The sequence below is a fragment of the Taudactylus pleione genome, unplaced genomic scaffold, assembly GCF_031769625.1.
Source record: "Taudactylus pleione unplaced genomic scaffold, aTauple2 ptg000331l, whole genome shotgun sequence".
Taxonomy (NCBI): Eukaryota; Metazoa; Chordata; class Amphibia; order Anura; family Myobatrachidae; genus Taudactylus; species Taudactylus pleione.
In genome coordinates, this window is record NW_028284732.1 from 4889485 (window position 1) to 4916366 (window position 26882).

General features: G+C 38.5%; 1 protein-coding gene across 1 annotated transcript; it reads left to right on the forward strand.

The window, feature by feature from the left end:
• Window positions 1-25930, forward strand: COL1A1 (collagen type I alpha 1 chain). Its single transcript, XM_088443600.1, has 51 exons — window positions 1-251; window positions 2315-2515; window positions 2703-2731; window positions 2845-2880; window positions 3250-3333; window positions 3427-3495; window positions 3769-3813; window positions 3927-3980; window positions 5447-5500; window positions 6219-6272; window positions 6699-6752; window positions 6853-6906; window positions 7004-7048; window positions 7860-7913; window positions 7996-8040; window positions 8562-8615; window positions 8924-9022; window positions 9113-9157; window positions 9384-9482; window positions 9776-9829; window positions 9915-10022; window positions 12028-12081; window positions 12348-12446; window positions 12750-12803; window positions 12887-12985; window positions 13109-13162; window positions 13674-13727; window positions 13819-13872; window positions 14587-14640; window positions 15131-15175; window positions 15909-16007; window positions 16240-16347; window positions 16580-16687; window positions 17045-17098; window positions 17190-17243; window positions 18580-18687; window positions 18769-18822; window positions 19361-19414; window positions 19619-19780; window positions 20091-20198; window positions 20541-20648; window positions 21247-21300; window positions 21416-21523; window positions 22300-22353; window positions 22452-22559; window positions 22888-22941; window positions 23065-23172; window positions 23355-23628; window positions 23771-23961; window positions 24151-24393; window positions 24611-25930. Exons 1-51 carry the CDS (start codon window positions 170-172, stop codon window positions 24755-24757), a joined length of 4344 nt encoding a protein of 1447 aa, XP_088299726.1. The 5' UTR covers window positions 1-169; the 3' UTR covers window positions 24758-25930.
• Window positions 25931-26882: the final 952 nt, after the last annotated feature.

The window sequence follows — 26882 nt, forward strand, 5'->3', positions numbered from 1 at the left end:
CTCTAAGTGGTGGATAGATATAAAAAGGGACCCTGTCCAGCTGGGACACAGTAGGAAGTTTCTGCTGGGGTCTGCACTGGAACTATACCACTAAATCTACCCCTGTATGACTAGGACCTAAGAATTTCTTGACAGGACCACAGAGAGTCTACATGTCTAATATCTAGACATGTTCAGCTTTGTGGATACAAGATTACTGCTTGTAATAGCAGCAACGATCCTAGCAGCAAAATGTCAAGGAGAAGAAGACTGTGAGTACTCCGATTATTTGCCATTGTCATCCAGGTCTTTCCATGAATGCTAGTTAGATCATATGACCATATGCAACTTACCTGTATGCACCTCTAACCTACCCATTGTTTTCCACCTTTCTTCAAATTGTTTTAAACTTTTTCTAATATTAGAGCAGAGTAGGTCAACCATCTCCATATACAGTATTGTGGATCTTGAAGCCCTTCTATGCCTTGGAGTGTATGCTGAGGCTTGTAGTTCCACAGGTGCTGAGAAATGACAGAGTGCCTAATTTTGCATTAGAATTGATTCTTGAAATATAATCTTAGGAAATTATCATTGCAATACAGTGTATAGTAGAGAATATTTGATGCCAATGTTAGGGGTTTTGCAAACTCACGTTATTTGTATTTTAATACTTTTTTTTTTTAAAGAGAACGTTATAGTATATGTTTTTAATGTATTTAATATGGGTTAAATCTCCAAACTTGTGGCCTGTAAAAGGGATGCGAAGAACGGGCCAAAAAGAGTTGGGGTGGGATTAATCTAATCCCCCTTTCCTGTATGATTTCATGCAGTGTTTTTATTGAAAACATATTATCTCATGACTGCATTGTGTGAGTACTTTTAAAAAGAGGCTGCATGCAAACATGCATGTGGCTTTCATTACAATCTGTTAAACTCATCAGGTGGGGGTGAACTGGATAATAAAACATGCTACGAAGTGATTCATTGGGGAATGTTAACAGATTCCAGTATTAAAAGAAAGTCTAGACATAACTTCAGCATCGGGATGCTAACTTAACATAATGGTACACAATGATAGTATACTACTGCCTCCTGGTGGCAGCAAGTGAAGTTGCAAGAGCAATGCGAAACCAAATGTTGTGGTTGCTTTTCTAAATCATATATGAATTAATTGGATTATTCATTGAATAAATGTGATTCTTAACTAAAACGACCAGATGTAACTTTTACATTTGAAAATATCATAGACAATGATTTTTTTCCCCATTTTTTCATTCTTATACCAATAATATATCATGGCCACCTTGTGGCAACATTTGGCATTGCAACCAAGTGCTCGGGTGTGGTGCTCAAGGCTTTTTTATTTCTTTTTGCAACAGTTGTTTAACACCTGCATAGCCATGGTACATACAAATAATTATAAAATATTTATAAATAATTTAAAACTATTTTGGACATTGTTAAACCTTCACTTGTTAAAAGTGTTATATTTAGACAAGACTTATAGAAAAATGTGTTGGTCTTTTTTTGTTGATGTTCTTACTTCTCAGGTTGTGCATTGTAGCTTGCGGCAGTGAATATATAACTGTCATTTATGTTCTTATGAGACAATCCTCTTTGTCCTCTTTAACATTCCACTGGTACCTGAACATGTCTCATCCTGTACATCTCTAACAGCAGAGGCCGCAGGTTCCTCCTTCCCAAGCACAAGCTCACACTACCAGCCTCTACTCCCACCCAGAACTTTTGCACCTTCTCAGATTCCCTTTCTTCCCTCCTCCTTCTTCTGTCCAGCACATTATTTCCCCCTCTTTTGTCCCTCTTGGATCAACAGCATTAATGATGCACATTGGTTTGGAAGAGACCATAGGCTGGAAAACACTGGACTCTTCCAAAATATTTTGTTCTCCTTCCTCCTCCCACCCTCAGTATTTTTGGCAGCTTCCACCCCTGTCACCGAGCCTGGCTGATGGGAACCAGATGATCTCCTTTTTTCTCTCTTCTTTTTTTTTTTTCTTTTAAACCAGATGTTGCTGAAAAAGTTTAAAAAACACAGCTGTCTCTACTGCAGTTTAACTCTTTGCTGTATTCCAGGCAGGATAGTCATAAGGTGAATAATCACTGTTGGAGTAGGGTATAGTTTTAAAACAGGTGTAATTCTGCGCTGAATTTACATCATAGCTGTTTTGTACATCTCTTGTATTAGATCAAAATGAAATGAATGGGTATTGATTGATTGCTTATCACATATATGTGCTAAGTGTAATGCATGTATAATTTCAAGAACTTTTAATCAACCACTCTTTTTTCATTTTTATTTTTGTTTTATCTCCAGCATATGACTTTTCCCAATGCACCCATGAAGGTAAAAGGTATAATGACAGGGACGTATGGAAACCAGAAGCTTGTCAGATCTGTGTGTGCGACAACGGAAATGTCCTTTGCGATGAAATAATGTGTGAAGATGCCAACTGCCCTGACCCATCAATCCCAGATGGCGAATGCTGTCCAGTGTGCCTCGGGGATAATGAGAATGGTAAATAGAACTATCAGCTAATCATTTCTAAATGGTGATCAAGAGGTTTTCATTCATTTATATCAAGATGAGGTATCTTCATGCAGCCATTTATTGATTACGATTGATTCCTGATTAGCAAAGTGCTTTGATGCTTGTATCTATTAAAGTTGCTCCTTGAATTTTGACTGTTCTATCCATTCCACAGGCGAACGTGAAGATGAGCCTGTTGTTGAGGTAAGTCATCTCTATGCCAAGCTATGTTACAAAAGAAACATGTATATGTGTTTTATGCATGATATTTAGTCTGTACCATAACATTTTCATCTCTATAAACTTTCTTCTTTCAGGGTCCCAGGGGTGTTGCCGGTCCAAAGGGAGACAATGTAAGTGTGAGACATGAGGCCAATAAATCATGAACCTTGCTGTGCTTATGTAGCAATGTCATTGCAGGCATAATTTAGGCAGACTACTAAACTTCAGCGTTTAGACAGGTTTTTCTCTGTAGAATGAAATTGATCTTTGCCCTTAGATAATTTATTGCTCTTATACGATTGTTAGTGTAGATCAAAGCTGAGCTGAGAATTTATATCACTTATTAAGTCTGTCCAGACTTGTAGCTTAAGCATTTTGGAATGTATGGGTTAACAACTTGCAGTAATTATGTCATGGCCTATTGTGCATGTGGTCCTTTTTGGTGATATTGTAATTATCTGTGAATAAAGATACAAATATTGGGTTTTGTTTATGTGTAGGGACCACCTGGCCCACCTGGCAGAGATGGCATCCCCGGACAACCTGGTCCACCTGGACCCCCAGGCCCACCTGGCCTTGGCGGAGTAAGTGCTCCAAGTGATCACTATTTTTGTACTTCTTCATGATTGTGGCCCATTATTCATCTCTAATTGGGGTGTCCTCTTCCTATCTTGCAGAACTTTGCTCCTCAAATGTCTTACGGTTATGATGAGAAGTCTGCTGGTGTTTCCATGCCTGGCCCCATGGTAAGAAGTTGGAGTCTGTGGAACCCCTTCAGTTGGCATAGTGCAAACATAGGACCCTATTGGAAAAAATAATTTTAAGTGATAAACTCACTGTACTTATAGAGAAGTACTTAAAGCTGTAGTGAAATGAGTAAGTAACCATGGCTATAACTACGTCTAAATGTCTACCATAATAACATGCATTTTCGAATAGAAGGGAGAGGCCAGAGTCTTCAAAAGGGTTTAGGTGGTTTGGTAGATCGGTTCTCAACCTTTTTCTTTCTCTGATTTTAGGGTCCAATGGGTCCCCGTGGTCCCCCTGGCCCATCTGGCGCACCTGTAAGTATCTTTTGGGATTATACAGTGCTGGTGGTCACCATGTACTCTGCTTTTCTGTACTGAGGAATCTATTACAGAACTGGACTGATCTTACTCCTTTTTCCATTCCTCAGGGACCTCCAGGCTTCCAAGGACCCCCTGGTGAACCCGGTGAACCTGGCTCTGCTGTAAGTGTTATTTGATCTTTTTTTAAAATGGCAACTCTAATTATTTTCCCTCAGTTGAAGCTTTTACCCTCAACTTGGTATGTTATCGTATACTGGTTTAGAATGCAGGAGAAAAGGCCATGGAGCCAGTATTGAAGCTTTTTAATGATTTACTATCACATATAACATGCAGTGGATACCGAGATATCACCGGGACTGAGATAGTGTTACCAAGTGTTATACTTTCTATGGCCTACAAGTTGCTGCCTCAGCAAGTTGTAGGTTCGTGTATCAGCACCATTGTGAATGGGTAAAGCATAGTACAGATATGATGATATTACAAGTAGATGACTTATTTGTTCAACATATTAAGGGAAATGTATCAAGCCTTGGAGAGAGATAAAGTACCAACCAATCAGCTCCTAACTGTCATCAACCTGTGAAATGACAGTTAGGAGCTGATTGGTTGGTACTTTATCTCTCTTCACTTTATCTCTCTAGAAGGCTTAGTACAGCTCCCCTCATTGTTCCTTATTTCGTGTTGTCCCATTCTCCTGGTCATCTTCCGGCTCACTACAACCACACCGCTATGTCCTTTTCTGTGAGACATTAGGCCAGCAAAGACATTAGGCCAGCAAACCCATCTTCTAGATCGAGGTTCCCATTTTATTGTCACTCATACATTGATTACTACAATCAATAACTCAGCCTTATTTGCCAACAAGCATTCCAAACCAAATATGCTTTCTGCATTAATACTTTGCATCTATAAATATATTTGATACAAAACATAGACTGTGAATGTGCACAGAAGAAATATATGGTAACATATATACAGTATTATTATTATTATCCTTTATTTATATGGCGCCCCCAAGGGTTCCACAGCGCCTTACACAGTACATAAACAAATGAGCACACAAGAAAAGTTATTAACAGTACAAACAATGCAGGACAAATACATGATTTATACATTGCTTCATAACACTTGAATAAGCAGCATGGTGTCAGCAACCATGGGTTGGGTGCTGTTGTACATTAAAGTATAATTACGTGCAGGAGAAGCACATGAGGGAAGAGGGCCCTGCCCGTGAGAGCTTACATTCTAAAGGGGAGGGGGCAGACAAACAGGGTTGACACAGATGGGCTGGATACAAGGGTCACAGTAATATAACATCTATGGAAAGGTTAGTCTAAACTTAAGAGGTAAAGACAATGAGTTGAGCAAAGCTGCACCAAGCCTCATGATTTGGGGCCACAACCAAGGTCCATTAGAGGGGTCAGTATAGGTATTTATTGTATAGCAACATATAGCCTTCTTTCGAACGCTTTCCACTCTCATGCATTTCCCACATTTAGTAGAAGGTTGTTAGAAGAGCCTTTCCTGTCAATGTTATTATAGTATTACTAGAAAAATGTACTTGATTTTGAATAAAAATTTATTTTTATACAGATTTAATAATTAATGATTGTATGTTCTTTTGCAGGGTGCAATGGGACCCCGTGGCCCCTCAGGACCTCCAGGAAAGAATGGTGATGATGTAAGTGTTGCTCACAGAAAATAGACCCATTATCAATATGTCACTATTTGTTACCAGTCCAAATCAGAAAGAGCGCATTGTTATCCAGAAGCACTAAACTTAAATACAGCCTCACTCATATACTCTTATACAAAGGGACTGGTACTTTATTCTCCCAGTAATGAATGGAGATTGCTCTTATTTTTTCTGTAACATATTCATACTTATGTCTTCCCCAACAATACAAAAACTGCGAAAAATGCAATAAAATATAACACATATGAAACCTTAGGCATGGTATTGCCTAGTAACGTTTTAAGTACTCTGTTGGTCTTCATCTGCTTAGCATGCTGCAATGTAGCTGGAGAGTTACAAATTGCTTCCCATTGTCATACTCAATAGTATTTTGTATAATTCCATTCCAAACATATAGTCTTGCTTGTTTACTATGCACACAGTTGTAGTGATAGACTAAGAATATAATTTAGGCTGGGCCATAGTTGAGTTTAGCCATTGCACCACCTAATGCATTCTCCATCCACTCAGTGCTGAATAATTATCTTATCAATAGGTTTGTCTCTGAACAGGGGTGTAACCAGGTATTTGAAAGCCCCATAGCAAAAGTTTATAAGGGCCCCCTCAGCTCTGGGCCCCATAGCAGCCGCATCCTTTGCACCTATGGTAGTTATACTGTCTCTGCACCTTTTGCTTATAACATGTGGTCTTCTTTTCCTAAAAGGGTGAAGCTGGCAAACCTGGCCGCCCTGGTGAACGTGGACCCCCCGGCCCTCAGGTAAGATATTTGTATCATTGAAAAAAATGTCCCTTGATTGTTATTAGCTTTTATTCATAAGGTGCCACAAAGTGTCAGTAGCACCATACAAAGAGATGTCCTCTAATCTTTAATATGAAAGTATCAGAAAATGACAGCTCATGAGATGTGATTGGTGTCCCCAAGACTGTACTTGTACAGTGCGTTAAAATGGTGGGTGGGATCCAGCTGAGATGGAATGAAAGCATTTAAAACCGTTTCATGATTAAACATGTAGATTGTAATTGGATTACTTGATTCATTGTTTTGTTAAGCATTAATTGTTGTCACTGGTATATAATGAACTGGTACACAATGAAAAGGGCATTGTGATGAACTTTGTTGCATGTAACATCCTGCGGTTAGTGGTCCATGTGCATCTTGTAATGGTCTCCTATTTCATTTCAGGGTGCCCGTGGTCTCCCCGGAACTGCTGGTCTTCCAGGAATGAAGGGACATAGAGTGAGTTCTATATCACAAAGTTATCCTCAGGAAATGTGAGTAATCCAATAACATTAGTACAAGATCTCATGCAATACTTCTGTCCTAATCGTCTATCTAGGGTTTCAATGGTCTTGATGGTTCTAAGGGTGATACTGGCCCTGCTGGTCCCAAGGTAGGTTTTTTGCTTAGAATTATATGATCATAGATAATTTCTCCCTGACTTAAACCTTGGACTTTGATCTCAATTTGTTATCCTCAATCTCTTTCAGGGTGAGCCTGGCAACCCTGGTGAGAATGGTGCTGCTGGACTAGCGGTAGGTAGCATTTCTTATTTTACATTGACATGGCTAGGATTCCACTTTGCTGTGCACCTGCTGGCATGTAAAATAAACAATGAACTTAGTGCTGATGTGGGTGGCAGGTGCATATACCATGGATCAGTGGGAAAATATATCACTGTACAGCCATGGGAGGGATTTAATTGCCAGTTTTTACAAGGCAGGTAAATTACAACGAATGAATAGACAAGCTGTACCCTATGGAACTGGTTGCCAGAACAGTACCATCTAATAGGAGCATTAGAGAAATTATGTCTATTATTTGCACCAATTTTATATTAGAGCAGAAATAATAAAGCTGAGTAATCAGGGTGAATTAAACACATACATTGCTTAGTCTTTTTAAGTTTCTAAAGCTATAGTTGGCGATATGTGTCTGTGATGGCACATGAAGCAATAGTGGTCCGGTAGGCCTGAAACCACAATCAGTTTCAATGGCATGGTTTCGCTATTGTCCAAAACTATATAGAGAAAAATATATACCATAGTAATCTTGTAGCATTACATTACACAGTCATATCTTACGTGGTCATACATTTAGGTGACGGGGTTCTTTGCCATGTTGATGCAAGATAACACCTAACTGCACACTTGAATAAATGTGTGTATGAAAATAGATAGCATTCTTGTCTTCCTTAATAGTGAAGCATCTATTTACTATAGAGTTAATATCATATGCCAAATGTAAAAGTATTGATATAGTCCACCTAAGGTGTAAAGACAGTGTTAGCATTTAGTACATAGATTATTGTTGGAGTTTTTAATCCTATATATTCTGCTTCTCCAGGGTCCTCGCGGTCTCCCTGGTGAGAGAGGTCGTCCTGGTCCCTCTGGCCCTGCTGTAAGTATACAGGATCATTTATAATTGGCGATGTTTACCTGTAAAAGGTATTAATGAGAATCTATTTCCTTCTTTTCATTAGGGTGCTCGTGGTAACGATGGTTCTCCTGGTGCTGCTGGTCCCCCTGTAAGTAGTCTAAATAGCTTATTAAATGGGGTCATGCAGAAAAGGGATTATATTTCTGTCTGATAGTGTTGGAAGTTTAGGCGTAAGCACTTGTCCTCTTATAGTAAAACAGTCTCAGGACTATTCCTCATCATATTTTATTATTATTATTATGATTATTATTATTATTATGATTATTATTATTATTATGGTTATTATTAACATTTGTCTTACTCAGCATTTGGTGTTCTTGCAGTGTACAATTGATATTAACCATTATTGCACAGGCTATACACTAGCCTTTTACTGCCATATCTTAGGCCTACTACATAAACCATATGTTACAGTATGATTAGCACAATATACCATGGATCAGTGGGAATATATATCACTGTACAGCCATGTGGGGTTTTTATTATGATGATTATTATTATTGTTATTATTAATATTTGTCTTGTTCAGCATTTGGTGTTCTTGCTGTGGGAATAAATGCATCTTATTGGTCCAAGAGTTTATTTTATATTATTTTTCTTATGTTTTAGGGTCCCACCGGTACCAGTGGACCACCCGGATTCCCCGGTGGTGTTGGCCCCAAGGTAAGACTTTAGATGATGTAAGGTCCTGTGTTCAAATAAATATACATTGACAAAAGAAGATAACAGCTAAAATATATCAAGATTTTAAGGCTTATTCTTCACACTGACTACTTAGTAGTTTTAGAATTGAACTGATTCATAGTGGTGAGCAAAGCCCATATCTTACAATACCCCTCTAATGATTTTTGGGAATTGTTTGTTATACATGGCAAGCTGAGGCAGTATGGGGCAGCTCACATATCATAAGATAGGTACCATAGACTAGATGACTTTATGACATTCAGTGACCCATCTATTTTAACACACAGGGTGATGCTGGTCCCCAAGGATCTCGTGGTCCCGATGGTCCTCAGGGTGCTCGTGGTGAAAATGGTACTCCTGGTCAAGCTGGCGCTGCTGGCCCCTCTGTAAGTGACTGGTTACTCATAGTTTATGATTAGTTCATCTAATCAAACTCTAGGCAACATCACTGACTGATGTGTTCTTCTGTATTTCAGGGAAACCCTGGTACTGATGGCCAACCTGGTGCTAAGGGTCCCACTGTAAGTACCCCTAAAATTGAACTGTCTGGTACTCTAACACATGCAATTTTTTAATTTTTCCTGTCAACTCACTGTTATGTGCATCACAACAGATTACACTCTCCATTCTATCACCTTTATCTTTCTCACTAGATATCCTCATCACTTTGTTCTCCTCCTAAATCTCTGAAACCTTTCTTCTTGCTTTGACCAATATATAATCGGTGTAATTGCTTTTATAATGTAGGGTGCTCCTGGTATTGCTGGCGCTCCTGGATTCCCTGGTGCCCGTGGTGCTCCCGGATCTCAAGGCCCTGGCGGTGCTCCTGGTCCTAAAGGTAACAATGTAAGTATGATGCCTAAAATATATGAAAATTACTAGGCCCTAGACATGCTTTGGATTGATAAACTATATGTTAAGTTAACATACATAAATGCTCACTAATGCATGCCCAACAATAATAATATATAACTGAACAATGATTGCCCTTTCTAAAAGGCAGGTGGTAATTTCATAAGATTAAGGGTGTCTAATGCTAGTGTATGAAACTCCAGTAATTGTGTCATACTGGTTTTGCTACCTGGATTAATTGTTTACTACAATACAAGAAGTAACATTTTACATTGTGTCTTCTCTAGGGTGAACCTGGTGCTCAAGGAAACAAGGGTGAGCCTGGCGCTAAGGGAGAACCTGTAAGTACCATCCGCAATTTCACTTTTTGATCAAATGAATTTAATCATGTCAGGCCACACTGCTCAACTTCCTAATACCTTTCAGGGTCCAGGTGGTGTTCAAGGACCCCCAGGTCCCCCTGGAGAAGAAGGAAAGAGAGGATCTCGTGGTGAGCCTGGGCCTGCCGGACTTGCCGGACCTGCTGGTGAACGTGTAAGTAATCAAAAGACATTTTTATGCCAACCTAACCATTCTCACAGTGCCATGGTCTTTACTTTGGCCTTGAAAACAAAGGACAACAGGCAAAACACATACAATTAAAATTGTAACTAACGATCATTTCACAGGCTACACACTACCCGTCTACTGCCATATCTTGGGCCTACTACATAAACCATATGTTACAGTATGATTAGAACAATTAGTTTCATTTTCATCACTGTACTAAAGAATATTTGTCAAGTCAACATCACTATGAGGGCTGAACAGAGAAATTGCACTTTTAAACACTGTCATTTCTATGATTACTCCACATACAAATATTTTTTGGACATAAATGTTTTTTAGTCTATGGCATCATCTGCCTATGTAAACATGTGAAGAAATATTGAAAAAAAAGACCAGTATTCCTTATAATGTTATAACCGCAAGATGTGGGATCACAGAGAACTATTTTGGCCTTTTAAAAAGTGAAGCAATTAAAAATTAAAATGAATTGAGGGCATTTCTGAAAGCTGGTGCACCTATAACAAAAAATGCAAGTAAATGCAAAAATTTACTGTAACCCATTGCAGCCAATCAGCAGTTTACTATCATTTTGTAAACAGTACTAAAAAAACAAGACATGATAGGCTACAACGACTTTTTCCAAATACCAGGTTTCAGAAATCACTTTGAGGTATTTGATATTTACCCTAACCATACAAACAGGCTGATGCACTTCACACTAGAAAAAAATAAAACTGATATTGCATATTATTGTAGTTTACATGAATGGAGCTGTCTATATACTGTATACAGTTTTTGTAGACCTCACTCCTGAAGAACTCATCTGCTGAACCATAATCATGTCAGCCAATGGTACATTGTTTTTTCTAAATATGAATGAATTACTGTTACACCTGCCCATAATAATATGTTCATAAGACCTGCCCTACTGTTAGTTTTGAGGAATGCAGTTGACAAACGGGCCTATAGTGGAAGCAGCCATTCCTTGGGCTGATATGGCCTATCACTTCTTGAAATACGAGTGACATCACTGAACCCTGTGCTCTAGTGTTGTCATCACTTACTAGTGAATTAATTGGCTCCATTTTCATGGATTTTGTTTTGCACACAAAACAGCTGCACTTTACAGAGCAAAGGAAAAGCTCTATATATGTATATGTAATCCTGTGAATTACTGTACTAAATAATATACTTATAATGATTATTGGTTGGACTAAACTTGTCCAACATACACCTTCTGTTCTTTCAATCAGTACTGTAATTAGCACTCTATCATACTGTATATCACTCTGGGGTAATCTGAGTTGCTACATACACCAAGCCTTACTGGCTACTGACTACTACAGTTCAAGCACAGCCTATTCAGATGATTATCTGCTTGTACCACATATGAGAAAGTTTTTACATGTCCAATTATCAACTAAACATGTATGCTCCTAATATAACAAAAAAATAAAATTATAATAACATGATTATTTTGATAATATATTTTCAGGATTGTTTCACTGAAACTCATTTAAATTAACTGAACATCAATAGGGAATAAAGCCCATTCTTACCAAGATTTTTCACAATGAGGACCCATTACTTCAGTGTCACAGGAGATCAGCATAAGATCTCCTGCAATATATGCATATTACATTTCTACAATTCTTAACATCAATGTAAAACATGTTTGGTACATAGGCCCCTGACTACTTACTTGATGAGCAAATCAGAAGTTATAGACATATGATAGACTTGGAATAATGGTGGGCCTGGCTTGGAACTAGCTGTCCTAACAGGTGTCATACACATTCATAACATATTCTGACAATGGGTCCTTAGTTACTTTCATTATTAACTCCTAAAGTTAAAGACAACCTATAATATAGGAGTATTAAAACATTTCTATAATGCTTGTCTTCTGTGTATTCTGATTTTTATCCCATTCTTCTTTGTGTCCACCATCCATATTAGACTTGGTTGACCATGTCTGTTCTCTTGACAGGGTGGCCCTGGAAGCCGTGGTTTCCCTGGTTCTGATGGTGCATCTGGCCCCAAGGTAAGACCAGGATGCAATGGATTAATTATTTGGAGCATTCTTTGATGATATAATGTAACTTTTAAATATTCCATACTCATGCCATATGAATTGATATTAAATATCATAATTAAAATCATAGTAACATTATCCTTTATTTTACTCAGTGGTGAAAAATTATTGGTGCCCCACTTTGTAGACATGACATTATTGTGTTTTAGTGACAAGTTTGTGTATCTGTTTTAAAGCTTCACTAAAAGTATTTATTGTTTCTTGCTGTTAACTAGGGTCCCCCTGGTGAACGTGGTCCCGTTGGCACTGCTGGTCCCAAAGGATCTCCTGGTGAATCTGGTCGCCCTGGCGAGCCTGGTCTTCCCGGTGCTAAGGTGAGAGTTCATCTTCAATAAGGCACAAAAAAGCTAACATAGGGTAGCACAGAAGTATTGGTACAGTAGATTGCAGGCCAAAGAACTGAAATGTAATTGGCCTGCTATTCAGACTGAAGTTTAGAATAGGTAACCACCTGTAAATGTACCATATTAAGAATTATTTGTTTTCATAGCCTACCTAACAGAAGAACGTGTTCAAGAATACAGGAATACTTATATGATGGTTCATAGTTGTTCTTTATAGGCCTAATTTTCCTTATAGAAAACAATGTGACCATATTTTTCTTTCCTTCTTTCTAGGGTTTGACTGGTAGCCCTGGTAGCCCTGGCCCCGATGGCAAAACTGGCCCTGCTGTAAGTTGTCTTCCTCACCTTCCATAAACTTGTTTCTCTTATATTTGACATATTTTCTAACCTATACAATATTTTTAATACAGGGTGCTCCCGGTCAAGATGGCCGCTCTGGACCTCCTGGCCCACCTGGTGCTAGAGGCCAATCTGGTGTAATGGGATTCCCTGGTCCTAAAGGAGCAGCTGTAAGTATTTACTGGCTGTGAGGTTACTACCTGCTACATATTTTTACAAACTTTTAACATATTGTTAACTAACTGTCCTATTAGATTCTTATTTGTTTTAACTTCTCTTTGGGTTTTTTTTAGGGTGAGCCTGGAAAGCCCGGAGAGAGAGGAGTTGCTGGCCCCCCTGGTGCTATTGTGAGTATTATTTTGTCCCCAACTGTACACTGTAGGTGTCATATAGGGAGATTCTTACAATACATAGGTATAGTATAAGTCTCTGTGGATAATCATTGTCCATGTTTTGCTGTCAATGGGAAGAGAGTTGTTAAGAGAAGCATAGGTCATAGATGGGAAGAGTTTATTCTGAAATAAAGGTAATCTTATAATCTTATAAGCCCACTGCCTTCAACATAAACCACAGAAGTCTGAGGGCAAACTGTCCTTTAATTCAGTTTATGGATTCAGGATTGTCTACCTTTTCATTCATTACTTAGACAATCCTACTCCTAAATGGGGTCTTATTCATTATATTCAGTAATTAAAAGGTAGCATATGAAAGGTAGTTTACAGTAGATATCTTCACTGGGAAATATCCTCATTCATTAAAAAACAGCATGGTAGCCTCAGCTAAGGAGTACTTCCTTTCTATGCCCCGCTGTTGACTTTGCCATCTTCATTAATATAAATTATCTCTAATTTTATATAGGGTGCCGCTGGCAAAGATGGTGAAGCTGGTGCTAATGGTCCCCCTGGCCCCGCTGTGAGTATAAATATTTTTTATTTCCACTATTGATTACACATTGATTATTGATCTCCCAGCAGATATAATCAATCCTTCCTTTGCTCTACAGGGTCCCGCTGGTGAGAGAGGTGAACAAGGTCCTGGCGGACCTCCTGGATTCCAAGTAAGTAGAGTCAGATAAATAATGGGGGGGTGGGACTTAAGCTCCAGGACTTCACTTAAAAATAGGCCCATCATCATGACAACATGATGATGTCCAGTCACCCAGTTGGCCACATGGTTGGCCATAAATCATAAGTATTAAATTTGTATTTGAAATTTTCCTAACAAAATGATGCAATTATTCTAATTTTATGTATTTAGGGAGACATTGGGCTGATAGTGTAGGGGGTGTACATGCCCACATGGCACTGACCACGGCCCCATGGCACTGGTCACACCCACACAGCACTGGCCACAGCTCCTCTGTTTCTCATAATAGGTACTTGATAATTTCCAGCCCCCGGCCCAAGTGGCCCTTAATACAGCCCTGGTTGTACATAGGGCCATTTCCAGGCTTTTAGAACTTTTTCCATTGAAATGTTTGTCCTTGAAAATGCCCCTACGATAAACCTGTTCTGTGTGCTGGATGCTGTCCTATATTATTTAAAATATGATTTTTGTCATGATCTTATTTAGTGGACATGACATTATAGTAGTATCATATACACACATTGAGTGTGTCATGCATGACCTGTACTATGCACATGCTCAGAGGATAAGTGACCCAGGAAACTGATAATGAGATATTAGTATCTTAGCATCCCAAGTAGAATCACATATAGTACTAATCCAATAGATACAATATTACAATGTAACATTATCTGTCATTCGGCAGGGTCTTCCCGGATCTCCAGGTGCTCCCGGTGAGAGTGGCAAACCCGGTGAACAGGTGAGGAAAAAAAAATCTGCTTTCTATATTATAGATGTGTATTTTGCAATAAATATTAAAATTTCTTCCAGGTTACTCTGTGTGAAGTGTTTGCAACATTCACAAATATATTTTAGAAACATAGGTGTTACTGTACCTTAAGAAAATTAAACCAATTTTTAAAACTTTTTTTTTTAGAATTGTTTATATTTTTTAGTGTGGAGAGACCTTTTTTGGCACTTCTTAGTAGCTGGTGCTTGCAATGTTACCATGGCTGACATCACCATGCTGATTTTGTAACAAACATGGCAGCTCCCACCAGCCAATGTTTATTGTTTTTATGCATACATTGAACATTTTTTTTGTCTCCAACCAGTAAATATTGCCCATCCCTTTTACTACTCTTTTGAGAGGACAATGTTACAATATTTTCAATAGTTACACTTACAATTTAGGCACTTTTCTTGTTGATTGCATGTTAACATTGGTCTCTCTCTCTCTCTCTTCATAGGGTCCCAATGGAGATGTTGGTCCTTCTGGCCCTGCTGGCCCAAGAGTGAGTATCATTCATCTTTTTAAGAAATGCTACAGTGTTGTACACAGTACACATGAAAGTTACTACTGCTTTAATGTACTGTATTTTTAACATTCGGCCCTTTGCAACCTAGACTGTACACAGTGTTGCAATCTAGGGTGATATAGTGAATGAATAAAGGTAAAGACATTGAATGGTTTAGTTCTTCACATCATACTCCTACTTTATTCTTCTGTGAGGGAACTGTTATTATACTTAACACTAATATATGAGTTTACAAACCTTAGGAAGTAGGTTCTGCGGACACCTAACCATATAAAAAAATATTAGCATGGATGGCGTAGTGCAATTACTGCCTCACAGCACTGAAGTCTTAGGTTTGATATCCAGAAGGCCATACCTAGAGTTTGTATGTTCTTTCGTGTTTGATCGGTTTATCTCCAAATTCAAAAGCATACTAGTAGGTTAATTGGATTCTGACAATTGAGCCTAGTGTATATGTATTTGATAGGGAATATAGATTGTAAGCTACACTGGTGCAAGGACTGATGAGAATGACTAAATATTCTTGTTAAACCGCTGCAGAATATGTGTGCACTATATAAATAATTGTTCATTAATAAATGACAGTGACAAAGACCAATGTTTAGCCATTTTCAAACCTTTATCTTTCCATATATCCTTCCTGCATCTCTGCTAACAATCAGGTTGTTCAATTTACCATTGTAATCCATAATTATTTCATTTTATCTAGGGAGAAAGAGGTTTCCCTGGTGAACGTGGTGGTCAAGGTCCTCCTGGCGCCCAGGGACCCCGTGGTTCTAATGGTTCTCCTGGTAACGATGGTGCTAAGGTGAGTTATCATAAAAATGAAGGATCTTGGGTACCTTATATTTCAGTTAACTTGGTGTCTACCATAAAAGTTATGTGGGTTAATTAAATGGAAACACTTCAGACATATTGTGTTGTAGAGCATGAAGCTGAATAAAAACATGTATTTAGCATTAAGGATGTAGTTTTATTGTGTTAACAGATCGTGATATACTTTCTTTAAATTTCTATATTATGTTATTTCCCTTTGATAGGGTGAAGCTGGTGCTCCAGGTAGTCCTGGTGGTCAAGGACCCTCTGGTCTTCAGGGAATGCCCGGTGAACGTGGCGCTGCTGGTCTGCCTGGTGCTAAGGGTGATAGAGTAAGTGCCAATCCACCACAATGGTCATGAGATCTTGCCAGCTCTTCATTTATGACCTAAACTTCTAGTATCCAATAATATATCTGAATTGCATCTCATGCTATCTCCCTGCACCTGCCTTTTGTACTCACTCTTTGAACAACTAGGCTAACTTTTTACTTTTTTACCTCTGTTAGATTATTTTACTTGTAGTTCACTCCTCAAACTTACTCTAAACACTTCTACCAACCAGGGTGACCAAGGGCCTAAGGGAAGTGATGGTGCTCCTGGCAAAGATGGCGCTAGAGGTCTGACTGGTCCTATCGGTCCTCCTGGACCTTCTGGTGCTCCTGGTGACAAGGTAAGTGAATTATCACAACTGTACACACTTACACATTTGGACATTGATGTCTAAACTCTTAAAGATTACAAATAGTAATTTACAGGTTCCTAAAAGGACACTCTATATACCAATATTTAATTCAAGTTTACAGTTTGAGGTATTATATTATTGTAGCATTTCAATATCCAATATCATAGACTAGTCAATGCCTCATTAGTATCCACTATAGACAAGGATGTCCATTGTTAAGTAGTATATGTATACTAAATAAATTATATTTTATCAATCCTATAGTTGTACTTGGATTTATTTGAGGGACCTGATTAAGCCAGTCCAGCACTGAACCACTAAATAACAATGTGTCCTTCTCTACAGGGTGAAGCTGGTCCCGGTGGTCCTAATGGTCCCACTGGTGCCCGTGGTGCTCCCGTAAGTATCTTCTGTACATTATTCCAATACCCTTTTCTGGATCTATCATATGATAGTTTAATACAAAGAGCTTCTTTTTTTTCTCTTATAGGGTGAGCGTGGAGAGCCTGGTCCCTCTGGCCCTGCCGGATTTGCTGGTCCCCCTGTGAGTAGTTTACCTAAATTTGTATTTTGAGGAACCAACATATTTTCCACAGTCCACCAAACACCAAAACCAGGTGTAATTTGTCTTTTTACTGCTATATTTACCACAAAACTAAGGGGCACATTGTCCAGGTGCTGAAAATGTCTAAGGACCTACTAGTTTTCTCATGAAGTTGATAATCTATAATAGACACTTTTGGCCAATACATAATTGTGATTAGATAATAGCACCTAGGACCCAACAACCAACTTCCATAAAAAAAAATCAAGCCCAGCTTTGCTTTGTCAGCATACATTATTTGCTAGGCTTCATCCCTTATTTTCTTTCTTTGTAAGTAAAATATATTTTCCCACAAATTAAAAATGTTGGCTGTAGCTCCATGTACTGAACAATTAACTGAGATCCCTTCAATAGTGTCAGGTGCAGCCATTCACCATCAATAAGTAACACAAAAGAGTATTTCGGAGAGATTTTTGCTAAACCAGATATATATAATTTCGGACTTCTGCTGACAACCAAGTTGATGCCTGACTGTTGAAGTCATTGTTCCTCAAGCTTAATTATCACATAACCATTACATAATAAACATTTAATAATTTGTTACTGAAAGAAACCAAATGATTAGGTTATCATGTACTATGTTATGTTTATGATTTCATATATCTCTTGGACATACATCTACACACATACACACATTTGGGGAGTACATTCTTGCATTACAGACTGTGGGGCTGATTCTGAGTCGCACACAATGCCAAATAGTCAATATTTTTCAACAGTGCTAAGTTGTTAAAAGTCGCACAGTGCATGCATCTTACAGTGTGGATGCACAAAGGTACAATAGTGATTGAGACTCAGTATCCAAAGTGGAGTGGAATGTGCTGGCCATACCTGGTTGGTGGCTGGGTGGTGTATATTCAGAACAGAGAGTTGTACCACCTTAATGGTGTGATATGTGAGTGTCACGGGCGTGTCGCATAACTGGTTAATCACTCACATTGGAGGCTATACTCTGATGGAGAATTTGAACTTAGCATAGGGCTGGTGCAAGTTTTGATTGGAGCAACCAATGGTGGTGGCTAAAGATGCACAAAGCAGTATTTCAGCATCTAAAGATGCACAAAGTGGGTGTCACAGTCTTTGCAGATTTAGACACATGGCTGTACACCAGGGAAGGGCTTGCAGTTGTATTAGCATAAAGTCGCATATGCAAGAAGGGCATAAGATGCACACACATGGAAGCTGCAGCATCCTACTTAGAATCAGGTCCTGTATGATTTTCTAAGCTAGACAGTCTTGTTATTGACCTCTATCTTCTCTGCATCTCTCCGTGTAGGGTGCTGATGGTCAACCTGGTGCAAAGGGAGAATCAGGAGATGCTGGTCTCAAAGGAGATGCTGGTCCTCCCGGCTCTGCTGGTCCTACTGGTGCTGCCGGCCCTGCTGTAAGTCTCTTTGCAGACCCTTCAAAGTGTATTAATTCATGACAATGAAGTACAACAATACCAATGTACTGTTTTTTTTAGGGTACAATTGGTGCTCCTGGTCCCAAAGGTACTCGTGGCCCCGCTGGTCCCCCTGTAAGTATGAGTAGTCCTAGCTAGCAAACGTGTGAAAAATGGGTGCTGCTTCATACAGATGAGGTAGCCTTTGGTGCACTTTTTACGATGCATCACAATTCACCACAGTACAAATCATATTTGTTCTAATGAAGACTCCTTCATCTATAATTATATGCCTAGATTGGAAATGGAGTGTATATTTGTTTTGTGCTACTTACCATAAATCTTTGACAGCAATGCTATTAGGTTTACAAACAGAGACACATATTACTTCCTATGCATACTCCATTAAAAACTTCATAAACCTTGTGCTGAAATTATAAAACAGTATAATAAAAAACACAAAATAACCTATATTAAAATTCATATTTGCCTGCCTGCTAGATAGATATAATTAGGATAAATAACATGGCCTTTCTAAACTGGCTCCCTTTATGTTCAGTGCCATGTACATACACATCATTGAAAGTCTTACAAGAATTTAGTTCTGATCCAGTTGTGTCATCATGGTTGATCCTAATGAACATGTGCCCTGATCTGTCTCTCCTATCCATAGGGTGCTACTGGTTTCCCTGGTGCTGCTGGACGAGTTGGACCCCCTGGCCCATCTGTAAGTACCTCGCAATTCACTCACTAACTCACTTTGAATAACTTCATATGGGAGTATAGATTACTTTTACCATTGTTTTTATAATTAATTGACATTGTAATACTAATAATAAAAAAACAAGATCTGTAGTAAATAGCGTAGAACATAATTTATGCCACAGTATAGACTTTATTTTACAATTGTATTAATTGTATAAATTTTTAGGGCAATGCTGGACCACCTGGACCTTCTGGGCCAGCTGGAAAAGAAGGACAGAAAGGACCTCGTGGCGAGACTGGCCCAGCTGGACGTCCTGGTGAACCTGGAGCTGGTGGACCTCCCGGACCACCTGGCGAGAAAGGATCTCCTGGTAGCGATGGCCCTGGTGTAAGAGCTTCCTTAAATATTCATCTTTTCCCTCATTTTTGCTATAACAAAAAACCTTAAGTGTCTTTATGAAATCCTGAATTTCTTAATTTGCCTCTTGTCCCAAAGTATAGTATAACTCTATATGCAGCAATGACTTTGGTGAGCCCATTTTGCAAGGCCTGTGTTTTTTTTATGCTAAAATACTATGTTCCCAATATAAGTTTGTGATAAATAGATAAGCCTGAAGAAATATGGAAGGAGGTTTTAGTATAGCAGGTTTATTACAATGTGAACACATAAAATGACTCTAAATTTGACTCTTCTGTAGGGTCCCCCTGGTACTCCCGGACCTCAAGGTATTGCTGGAACTCGTGGTACCGTTGGTCTTCCCGGACAAAGAGGAGAAAGAGGCTTCCCAGGTCTTTCAGGACCTACTGTGAGTGCCAACTTGAAATTTATACAGGGACACTTAAACATTTCAAAAAGACATTTGACCCATTTTTAATTGAGAGTATGCCTCAGTATATATCAATATAGATATTATAACAGTAAACAATAGATATAATTAATTTTGCTGTGACCCTGGGAGAATTTACTGCATGATAATATGAGAGACACCTTCAGATTAGCACTTACCATGTACTAGTAAGTTTATCATCCCTTGCAAATAAACATAAGGATACCAGTATATCTCTTGTTATTTGGTGATGGCAATGTCTATATTATTATTATTACTATTAGCTTGTCCTAAAAATTATACTGACTTGCAAACTTCTAGGGTGAACCTGGCAAACAAGGCCCATCTGGACCCAGTGGTGAACGTGGTCCCCCTGGCCCTGCTGGCCCACCAGGCTTAGCTGGACCTCCCGGTGAATCTGGTCGTGAGGTAAGTGTTCCTAAATATATCAATAATTTGAAGAAATGACTTTCAGCATTGTTAGAAGCAATATCTGAGGATCCCATGACATCCTCTAAATTATGACTTAAATTAAGTGCATGCCCCTACACAAGACTATAGTGGAAAATAATGACACCTACAGGAACCTAAACCCAGAATAGGTGGGTGCTATGGTTGCCACCACAATTTACATTATTATTTTGTATATCAGCCACAAAAGAAAAAAAAAAACATTTTTAATTGGTCCCCCCTAATCTGTGATAAAGCTTAGAAAAAGGATTTAGAAATTTTATAATGTTCAGGTAACATAACTACCTCTATGGACTAGACAGTTGTGTAGGTCTACAAAAGGATGTAAGCATCTTACATCTGCTAAGCAGATATAATAAGAAGAATAAGAATAATCTATCAGTGTTGAACATCTTCTGAAGTTCATATCATGTAAAAGTTCTGAGTATAATCATATTGTGTGTGTTTGTACTATTCTATATAAACAGGTGATAGAATCAGACTATAGAACATAGGTTACTTATGGCCTTCTCTAAAACATGTTGGCACACTTATATATCTTGTGCTATGTGTTTAGGGTTCTTCTGGATCTGAAGGTGCTCCTGGTCGTGATGGTTCTGCTGGACCTAAGGTAAGTTGCTACAACCATTTTTTTTTTTTTGACAGATTTGTGTTTGATCTACTTATGGCTTTATGGGTGTTAAAAATGGCACCTAAACCTAACTATATAATCCTCATTAATTTAGGGTGATCGTGGTGAGAACGGGCCTGCTGGTCCTCCTGGTGCTCCTGGTGCCCCTGGTGCTCCTGGCCCATCTGGTCCTGCTGGAAAGAATGGCGATCGTGGTGAGACTGTAAGTATACCAGTTACTTGTCTCTGAAAATTCTTAGATAGAACTACCATTACTTATGCCAAGGCCTAGGTATGCCACCTTTATAAATGGTTAATCAAGTTACAGTAGTTGCTGAGATGCTCAGATTGCAAGGACTACATTATTACAATCCCAACTTACTCCCATTACAATAATAATTAAATTGCTTTGTGCATGCTCAGAAAAGCAAGTACCTAAATACAGATACAATATGCAGAGCAATTTATGCACATCAATCCTTACAACTGAAGAAGCGGAACATGGGTGGGAATAGGGTTTCTCATGTAGGCAAGGCTTGGTGCAGACTTAAAAATATTTACATACAGTATATGACCGTCATAAAAAGGTGTAACCACAAGATGATGACTTGTTGGAAAATAAATGCATATGCTACCTATGCAAAAGCATAAGCTTTTGTGCGGAAATAGGCTTATTTGGGGAGAAAATGCTTTTGATGTCTTGTAAAAATTTTTATTATAAACAAAAACTAAATCTATGCCTCTAGTCTATTTTTAACAAATATTAACTATTAATGTACTAACAGTAAGTTGAAGTTGACTCTCTGCCCTTTGATACTCACTACTACTGTAATAGTGGAGTTGGCCTACTAATCAAGGTAAATTGCTGTGCACCATTTTCCAAAGCCCATCTTCTTCAAATATGTTTTCTGGCTTGACTAATTATTGATTATTGCACTACATGAAGTAGACACAGACTGGTTAGATATATTTGTAATGTGTTTCTATCTGTATTGTTAGGGTCCTTCTGGTCCTGCTGGCCCCGCTGGTCCTGCTGGTGCTCGTGGCCCCGGTGTAAGTAATCATTTTATTTTTTTTTCCAATTTAATTCAATGTTTTGTTTTTTTACCAATTTAATTTCAATATTTTTCTCTTCTCTGTTTTTTTAATAGGGACCTCAAGGCCCACGTGGTGACAAGGGTGAGGCTGGAGAACAAGGAGAGAGAGGCATGAAGGGACACAGAGGATTCAATGGTCTTCCCGGACCACCTGGCCCCCCTGTAAGTACAGTACCATAGGCCATAGGGTTACTACTAATGCCCTCTTTATTTTTCCTCAGATTTGCTGTTAATATATGTTTTGCCTTAGATCATACTCAAATTAAATTTTACACTTTCCATTGAATCTGTTTATCAAAATATTCATTAGTCTTTATAATAATCTTAAGTTTGCAACCATATTTATGAAGCTTTAGAAGTTGTCCAGCACACGCTCAACTTCTCCCTTAGAAACCAGACTATATGATAGGAATCATCGAATCTTCTCAGCTGAACTTTTCTTTTTCTTGAATCTCCAGTTACAAATAGCAATAACCCATATTTATTTCAGGGTCATTCTGGAGAACAAGGTCCATCTGGTGCTTCTGGTCCCGCTGGTCCAAGAGTAAGTACAATTTTCTAATACTTTTCAGATTTTTTTTTTTAACTTTTGCTTCTAAAATATGTTATAGTCTGCAAACATGATCTTTAAATTCTTGTGAATAACTCTGAGGCTTTCACACCATAGGGTCCACCTGGATCTTCTGGCAATGCTGGTAAAGATGGTTCTAATGGTCTGCCTGGTCCCATTGGTCCCCCTGGTCCACGTGGTCGTACTGGTGATGTTGGTCCTGCTGTGAGTATATAGATATATTCTTAGTTCATTGATTTATAAGCAAGTCTGAAATTTTGTCCAGAGCATACTGTGTTTTTTTAATATAATTATTATTATTCATTATTCATAGTGGCCGCTAGATCTTTATTATTGTTTTCACTTTCAATACAATGTGTTTTCTGACTTATTCTAACACTTTTTAGGGTCCCCCTGGACCTCCAGGTCCCCCAGGTCCTCCTGGCCCCCCAAGTGGTGGATTTGACTTCAGCTTCATGCCCCAACCTCCTCAGGAGAAATCTGAAAGACATTACCGTGCTGATGATGCCAATGTAATGCGCGACCGTGACCTAGAAGTAGACACCACTCTAAAGAGCTTGAGCAAACAGATTGAGAACATCCGTAGTCCCGAGGGTACCAAAAAGAACCCAGCCCGCACCTGCCGTGACCTGAAGATGTGCCACTCTGACTGGAAGAGCGGTAATACTATTATCTGAAGACTTATGAATATATTGATATCATCTTTTTGTTCTTCTATTCCTAGATAGAATGATTCACTTCCATTAAGCTGTTTTATTTCTTTTGTTGCATTTCCTAATTGTCTCCCTCTTCTTTTATCCAGGTGAGTACTGGATTGATCCCAACCAGGGATGCACTCTTGATGCCATCAAGGTTTATTGTAACATGGAAACTGGAGAGACCTGTGTATATCCCACACAAGCCAGCATTCCACAGAAGACTTGGTACACTAGCAAGAACCCACGTGAGAAGAAGCATGTCTGGTTCGGAGAGACAATGAGTGATGGATTCCAGGTAAGGATGATGATATAAAAAATATCCTTGACCAATCCACCAAAAACTTCAACATATCTCCTAGTTTGTGATACAGTATCTGTGCTTGAACATCACCAAGTGCTACTTATTATGAGATTAAATCAGTTCCTGAAATATAACATTCTAATTGTGATGAATAGTAAAGTGATTTTCTTTTCTTATTCACAGTTTGAATATGGCAGTGAGGAATCTGACCCATCTGACGTTGCAATCCAACTCACCTTCCTCCGCCTCATGGCCACCGAAGCTTCTCAGAACATCACCTACCACTGTAAGAACAGCGTGGCTTACATGGACCAAGAAACTGGCAATCTGAAGAAGGCCCTGCTCCTGCAAGGCTCCAATGATATTGAAATCAGGGCCGAGGGCAACAGCCGTTTTACATTCAGTGTCACAGAGGATGGATGCACGGTAAGTGGACTTTGATGTCCTACTTGGTTTCTTAGAGCACCAAGCTTCAGACTCTATAACTGATTTGTTAATGATTCTTGATAAAAATATGTTTAGGTTGAATAAAGTCTAGTTATTGCACTGATATTACAAAGATGTTGCCCTTCTCATACCCTACAAGTACAACGTAATATGTTACAATCAAACTTTGTCCTAATAAACTTTGTTCCTTCCACAGCAACACACAGGACAATGGGGCAAGACAGTCATTGAATACAAGACATCAAAGACATCACGCCTGCCCATTACCGATGTTGCACCCATGGATATTGGAGCTGCAGACCAGGAATTCGGAATTGACATCGGACCAGTCTGCTTCGTGTAAAAACAGAACACAAATACCAGGACAGGAGAATATCTCATGCGGACTTGAAATTGTTGTTCCTCTCATCTCTAAAGCTGTTCTTGTTTCTGAAAGCATTACACGAAAAAACAAACAGATAGTCATGCTTTGAAAAACATCTATCAAAGGACAGACCACACCCGTGTGAATTTGTGTTCACGGGATGGAGATTTTTCACCTCTCCCAATATCTGTGCTCCCTGCTTACATGAATTGGCCTTTCTACAACCCAGAAGAAGTCCTCTCGACTTTGGAAAAAATCGGAATGTCCTTCCTATGACTGTCCCTGGATTTGAGATGACGAGAATGTAGGATCGATGATCCTAATGTTACCAGAGTAAAAGAGGAAGTAAACCAAATCATTTCATGTAATGCACCTTTTTAAAAAAAAAATGTTTTTTTTTTGTTTTCATTTGTTCAGGTGGCAAAAAAAATAAATATGAAAAAAATAAAATTGAAGGTGTGTGGAGAGTGTTTTGGAATCATGAAAAAGTTGGGTTTTTTGTCCGCTCGGTTTGAGTGTCTCCTTCTGCTTCCTACTCTATCATTCTTGAAATTCTCCTCAATGCTGAGCTTCATTCTTGTCATACTGAAAGCCCCACAGATCACTAAGTTGAAGGTTCTTCCAGTGTTAGAAGGGTGAGCAGTGTAGAGTATTAATGTTTTTATATTCTGAGACTACCTCACTGTCATGTCCCATTCCATTGGTGCTATGGTCTCACTGCTTCTTTGATGGTCTCCACAGTAGCTTCAGTTCTTGGTGCTAAGCAATAGAAAGATCTATTGTCCATATTTATTCCCCCAAATACCCTACAACTTGAGAAATTTAAAGGTGCTATCCTGCTCCACTCTTACCACTTGATTTAAACCCCTTTCCCGTGAACACAAGGTCATAAGGTCCTGTCTCTGTTGGTATAATTTCCACCTTCTTGTTTTGCTTGGTCCTCTTCTCCATTCCTCCTCCTCAATCTAATCTTCTCTTCCTCTCCTTCCTGTTGCTGTTCTCCATCTTTGTCCAACCCAAACCTAGACAAGCGATGCCATGGGGTTTGAACTGAAACCAAAGGATCTGTACCTGTTTTGTAATTGTATAATAATTTGAGATGTTTTTAATTATTTTGATTGCTGAATAAAGCATGTGATATGGTCCAAAACAGTCAATGTGATTGGTGGTCCTTCTCTGTGCAAAGCTGACACCCTAACTAACTTCAAATAGAATTAAGAAAGGAAGGGCTTAGCCCAAATATAAAGTATTTAAAATCAGTTTGTTAAACAAATACTATATACTCACTATATACTCTGGGTTGGCAACAATGTAGCGCATTGACATTTATTTATATTTATGATCACTGTACAGGAAAAAGTTAATGGGTTTTCTTACAGAGATTAATTCTTTAAGATTAATTGATTTACTTATCTTTCGTACTTTGTAATCTTGGGCAGACTGTTTCAAACTTCTCCAGTATTCCATACATATCATCACATAAATATACTTAATCATAAAGCAGCTGAATAGATGACTATGTAAATGTATATATTATTCCCTTCCCTCATTTACTGTAACAGGAAAAATTGTATTGCTACAGTATACTGCTACTAATTTAAACTGTCTTTTTTATTTACATAGTTAATATATAAGAAAATGAGAATGTAGCTTCTTCATTCACTAGGAACCTGTTGAATATGTCAGGCCATAGTAATATATGGCTGGCAATGTGTTATTAGTATTATTGGGTGTTAGCAAATTTATAGGCTTTATGCTGTTTCAGCTAACAAAATAAGTTCTTACCCTGCAAGTATGTGATAGGTCCTCTTTAATAATTAAAACTTTATTTATTTTTATTTTTTTTAACCAAAAGGCAAACATGGTATATGGGTAATTATTCAAGTACTATAGAATCAAAATAGGAATATTCCCTGTGACCGGTCTACTTTCGAATATTTTTCTTAGGAGCAGGAATCAAATTGTGTATGGACAGAGAGCCATATTCTGATATAATAATAACCATTATTTACTTATCCATAATTCTTAACAGGATATTAAGTAGAAGTTTAATTTAATTCTTTGATGGTTTATCTCATGTAACCAATTTATTAGTAATTATTTG

Coding starts and splice junctions, on each gene's coding strand:
- COL1A1 (XM_088443600.1), top strand. CDS start 170: ATGTTCAGCTTTGTGGATACAAGATTACTGCTTGTAATAGCAGCAACG. Junction 3,814..3,926: donor CTGGCCCATCTGGCGCACCT/GTAAGTATCTTT, acceptor TCCATTCCTCAG/GGACCTCCAGGCTTCCAAGG. Junction 15,176..15,908: donor CTGGCCCTGCTGGCCCAAGA/GTGAGTATCATT, acceptor CATTTTATCTAG/GGAGAAAGAGGTTTCCCTGG.